The sequence below is a fragment of the Octopus bimaculoides genome, chromosome 6 (assembly GCF_001194135.2).
Source record: "Octopus bimaculoides isolate UCB-OBI-ISO-001 chromosome 6, ASM119413v2, whole genome shotgun sequence".
In the NCBI taxonomy this organism is placed as follows: Eukaryota; Metazoa; Mollusca; class Cephalopoda; order Octopoda; family Octopodidae; genus Octopus; species Octopus bimaculoides.
The window spans coordinates 55,820,172-55,825,549 of record NC_068986.1 but is presented as its reverse complement, the minus strand read 5'-3'; the positions used below and the strand labels follow the sequence as shown (position 1 = coordinate 55,825,549).

The window sequence follows — 5,378 nt, the reverse complement described above, 5'->3', positions numbered from 1 at the left end:
TTGAATGTCTTATTGAATATATGAAATATTGAGTGTTCAATATAAAGGATTAAATATATAAAGGCGAATACGTATTTTCTATACCTTGTGGTATTTCATCATGGCCGGTATGACAAATATATATATATATATATATATATATATAATGTAAATATATTTATATATATATGTGTGTGTGTGTGTGTGTCATCAGCATAGCTAGTGACAGTGGCTGTCCGAGTGACTGTAGGCATGTCTAAGAGGGCTATTATGAACAATAATGTCCCCAGAACAGTTCCCTTCAATGCTCATTTCCCTGCTCTCCTATGTTCTGTTTCCCCTATGCACGTCGTTGTCTTGTTACTGCATCGTCCCACTGTATATCTTATACTATAGACTACATTCCTCTGTATGTGTGTTGGCACATGTGTGTAGATGGAGTGGGAATGCGTGCATGTGCGTGTGTGCACATTTATCGGTGCGTGTGTGTGTGTCTCTCTTTTTCTGTCACTCTGTCTCTCTCTCTGTTATTCTGTCTCTCTTTCTGTCACTCTGTCTCTCTCTCTCCGTCACTCTGTCTCTCTCTCTGTCACTCTGTCTCTCTCTCTGTCACTCTGTCTCTCTCTCTGTATATGTGGGATGTGTGTGTCTATGTGCATGTGAGTGTGTGTAAGTGTATTACATGCATGTATGTGTGCATGTGTGTGTGCAATGTGTGTGTATGTGTGGAGGGTTGTGTGTATGGAGGTATATGTAAATTCATGTGTGTGAACATCATCTCCCTCACTGGATCCAACCAGCTCACCCTCTACATTAGGAGCTCATTCACCTTCTCCTGCACATCTTCGAGCCTCATTTACTGCATCAGGTGCAATTTTTGCAATAAACTTTATGTTGGTCAGATGGGCTACTGGCTAGCTGACCAATTCGCTGAACACTTACAAGATGTTCATCTGCATAAGAATCCCCCCCCCCCCCATTGCCTGTTATTTTTGCTTGACCAACCACTCTGCCTCAGACCTCACCATCTTCAGCCTTGCCCTACACCATGGATCCACTAATTCTAGACTCCGCCTGGAACAATATTACATTTTCACTATACATACTCAAACTCATTTCACACTCAACACAAACCCCTTTTTAAAAAAACATTTTATTTTATCATACTTTTTATTCGTTTATTTTTTATTATTTTATTATCTTTTTATTTTATTTCTTATTTCTATTTATTCTGTTACTGGTTTATTCACATATTTTTCCTTTATTTTTTATTATTATAATTATTATTTTTCATTATTTATTTGTATTATTTATTATTTTCATATTCCTATACCACACACCACACACACATCTGTGCACACGCACACATGCACACACGCCTACCTGCACACATAATACCCACACATTTTGCTACACCAATGCATCCATATGCACTGCACCTCACCTTTTTCGCCCTCTCGCGCATGCACACACACACATGTATATATATATATATATATATATATATATATATATATATATATATATATATATATATGTATGTGTGTGTATGTATATATGTAAACACCATACAATAATGTAATAAAACAGTTTGAATCCTTAAGGTTAGATAAGCTAACAGCAAACAGAGACAATCAAACATATGAGCACAGTTTGTCAAAGTTTACTCTTATCATTCTGATATTTGAAGATTTTGGCTTAATTTGTAAATCTAATGCTGGTTTGGTGTTTAATAATAGACAGACGCTCAAGGCTTTTATGATTGCAAAACAACATTTCTTAATCATACACACTTACAGCTATTCATATATGTTAGAATGATTATTTTTATTAATTAACTTAAACTGTTTTCCTTATCAAACTTGCAGGAATTCTGCACTGGTCTGATGACAGTAATGTTGATTTCTTGAATTTTATGCATGGTGAGACATCTGATGAGGATCACGCCAGTTATTTCAATGAACATAATATCAGTCTCAACTGTTTTGTGATGGACTTTCAAACTGCACTCTGGAGAAGGCTTTCTTGTTTTGAGAAGTATTCTTTCTTATGTATGACAGATCAATGTAAGTGAATTTATATTAGCTTTGAATGATTTTCCTTATATAATGTTTAGGAGGTAATTGTATATTGATCACACATTGACATGTTAGATGAGATACCTCTTTAGAATTTAGCTCAATATCGTTTCTGATAGAGGGTTACAATTAGAATTTTCTGGACCATTAACCTCACCTATAAAGATTAAAATATTTGAGGATGTAAAGATATGTATTTTAAAATATTTACACATTTTAAAAATGTTGTTAATAGTAAAGACTATCTTATCTCAAGCATTTAGACAATTAATCAAAGAGAAAATTTGTTCTTATGATGATTGGTTTTGTCTGCAATAGAGACCGTTACAGCTAACATCACAATAAAATAGGTAAGTTATTCACTGTGCTGTATAAATTAGCTAAGTACATAACAAAATCACTGAAACTCAGCCTCTCTGGGAAAATTAAGCAAAGCGTAAGTTGCTGTGCTGAGTTCAGTTAGCTCTAGATCCAGCTTTGCTTTTCCTTTCTGGGATGAGATGTTGGATCAGTCAATCAAGCAAGAGTTAATAATTAACTGCAGTCAAATTATGGATTAGCAGAATCAAAAGAGTGACTGACAAAATTCTTGCAGTATTTCGCAGCACATGTTTCCTCCTGGAGTTCAAATCCACAACTTTACCCTTCACCCTTTTAGGGTTGATAAAATAACCAATTGAATACTGTTTGAGTATGAATAATCCCATCACCCACATTTGAGTCTTAAGTTAATAACAATATATTGCAGTTATTTCAGTTGATTATATACCCCTTTGTTACAAAAATATAATCCATTAGTGTGAAATCAGAATTCATTAGTGCCTCGAAAACTACAAATATATTTGTTTATATTGACTACAATTACATATGTTAAGGGTACATATGTTAAGAGCACATAAAGGTGAGCAGTCATATGTTTGGATTCTCTTATTAATAGCAAATGCTCGGTTAGGAAATAAGAGCAGCTGTTATTGTAACAAGGCTAGAATAAGATGAATGAATTACAGGAGGACAACATACTATGATTGTGAATGCATGGTGGCTTATTGTGTAAGTTGTTGGACTCGTAATCATAATCATCATCATTAACATTTAAAGTCTAACATGGGTTGGATGGCTTGACAGGAATTGGCAAGCCCTGCAGCTACACCAGGTTCCATAGTCTGTTTGGCCTGGTTTATACATCTGGATGCCCTTCATAATGCCAACCACTTTACAGAGTGTACTGGATGCTTTTTACATGGCACCGTCAACAGTGCTTTTTACATGACACCAGCACCAGTGCATTTTATGTGGCACCAGACTTATAATCATAATGCCATGGGTTTAATTCTCAGGCTAGGTAGAACATTACATCCTTAAGTGAGGTACTTCATTTATGTTATTCCAGTTTACACCACAGAAATTAGTTGTGTCTATTTTAGAGTGGTGCCTCACATGCTAATTGCTCCAGATCTTGCAAATACAAGATGTTAACGACCCTGGATGGCTACAGTACACTGGATGGTGATGCTGATGTTATACTTAGAAATAGTGTAGTTGTATACTAATAGAATGCTCTACACAAAGGTTCTATATTTGCTCTTGGAAATAGTAAGCTGCCTACACCTAAGTTAGAATTGATGCTCTATGAAGTGGTGCAGTAGCATTTATAATAGAAACACATCAAAATGAAATTAAAAAGAAGTATAAATAAAATATAACTAAGGAATTAGCAGAATAAGTTGTGGAATGCATGAAATACTTTATGGTATTGGTTTGATGACCCTTTATTTTGTGAGTTTTAATCCTGCTCACATCAACTTTTCCTTTTCTTTAAAGCTCTTCAAGGCAATGTCTCAGGATGGTTGCCATCCATTGACAGAAACCAGAAAAAATAGTAAAAACTTATTTCAATCTAATAATTCCTTTTCTACTTCCAGTGTTACCTACAACAACTAATAGCTCAGGTATATGTCTTAACTGCACAACAGGGACACCTGCAGCAGGTAATTAATATTAAATATGATTAATTAATAATACTGTGACTTAAAGACTGATGTTTGTAACACTATTGTTGCTATTGTCCAGCCCCAAATCACCCCTAATCAAGCAGAGCTATGTTCAGATGTTTCGCAGCCAGGAGCACATTATCCAAGTCCTTCTTTTAAGATTGCAGAATGTGATTTGAGGGAGATTTGGCTGCTATTTCTTGATGACTGAATAACTACTCAGAGACTCTCTCTTTAGCTTGCAATGTTTGTGTTGAGTGTTGCTATTAATAATTAGATTAATGAAATGTTGATTAGTTTACTTGTTACTGTTGTTTTTTAGACCCAAAGTTTTGTCAAAGCAAACACTCCAGATGTGATTTTCCTGTTTTAATTTCACACATAATATATCTAGGAGTACATTATCCAACATGTCTCGGCTTGCTAAAGACTTGAGTGTGAAACTGGAACATTTGGCAGCTGTTTCTTGCAATTTAAGCAGTTGTGTAGAAGTTCCATTGTTGGCCTCCACATCAGCTCTGATATATAGGTTTATGGTCAAATATACTCCAGCTGCGACTATCTTGTCTTTTTGCATTTCAGGAATGAAATTATCCAATGACTCTTTTCTTCTTTAGTAGGGATTGATTTAATCAAGATTTGCATACTATTTCTTGTAGGTCAAGTACTCACACTGTGGCACCCCCAATGGACTGTTGGCTGGTTAGCTAGCTTAGAATGGTCAGCTGTTTATGTCTCTACTAACTACTCCCTTAGAATAACTGCACTGTTTCTGTAGTAACTGTTGTTGTTGGTGTTTTTGCTTTTTATGGGGTATTTTTGTCATTGTCACTGGTGTTATAGTTCATTGCTGTGATACATCTTCCTTTCTTCTTGTATGTTAATGCAACAATCAGCAATTATACAATGTCATTACACTGGACCAGTCAGCTTAATGATATCACAGAATCATTACAGCATCCAGGAAAATGCATGGTAGTATTTCTTCCAGCTCTTTGCATTCTTATTTCGAATACATACAAGATCAAGTTTGCTTCTCCTCATATTGCAGTCAATAAAATAAAGTAACAGTCAAATACTAGGTTCAATGTTATCAACCAACTCCTCTTCTCTCCAAAATTGCTGGCCTTGTGCCTAATTAGAAACTATCATTATTATTAATGTGAGCTGACAGAACTTTTAGCACACTGATCAAAATGCTTAACAATATTTTGTCTGTCTTTACATTCTGAGTTCAAATTCTGCTGGGGTCGACTTTGCCTTTCATCCTTTTGGAGATCAATAAAATAAGTACCAGTTGAGCACTGGGGTTGATGTAATTGACTTAGCT

The 5,378-nt window shown here is 35.3% G+C and overlaps 1 protein-coding gene across 1 annotated transcript in view; it reads left to right on the top strand.

Moving 5' to 3' along the window:
* LOC106883728 (macrophage mannose receptor 1) overlaps positions 1 to 5,378 on the top strand; it is a 299,961-nt gene that overhangs the window by 292,349 nt on the left and 2,234 nt on the right. Inside the window, exons 41-42 of the mRNA XM_052968739.1 lie at positions 1,848 to 2,045; positions 3,980 to 4,045. Of these exons, the coding sequence (XP_052824699.1) occupies positions 1,848 to 2,045; positions 3,980 to 4,045 (264 nt within the window). The remainder of the gene's footprint in view (positions 1 to 1,847; positions 2,046 to 3,979; positions 4,046 to 5,378) is intronic.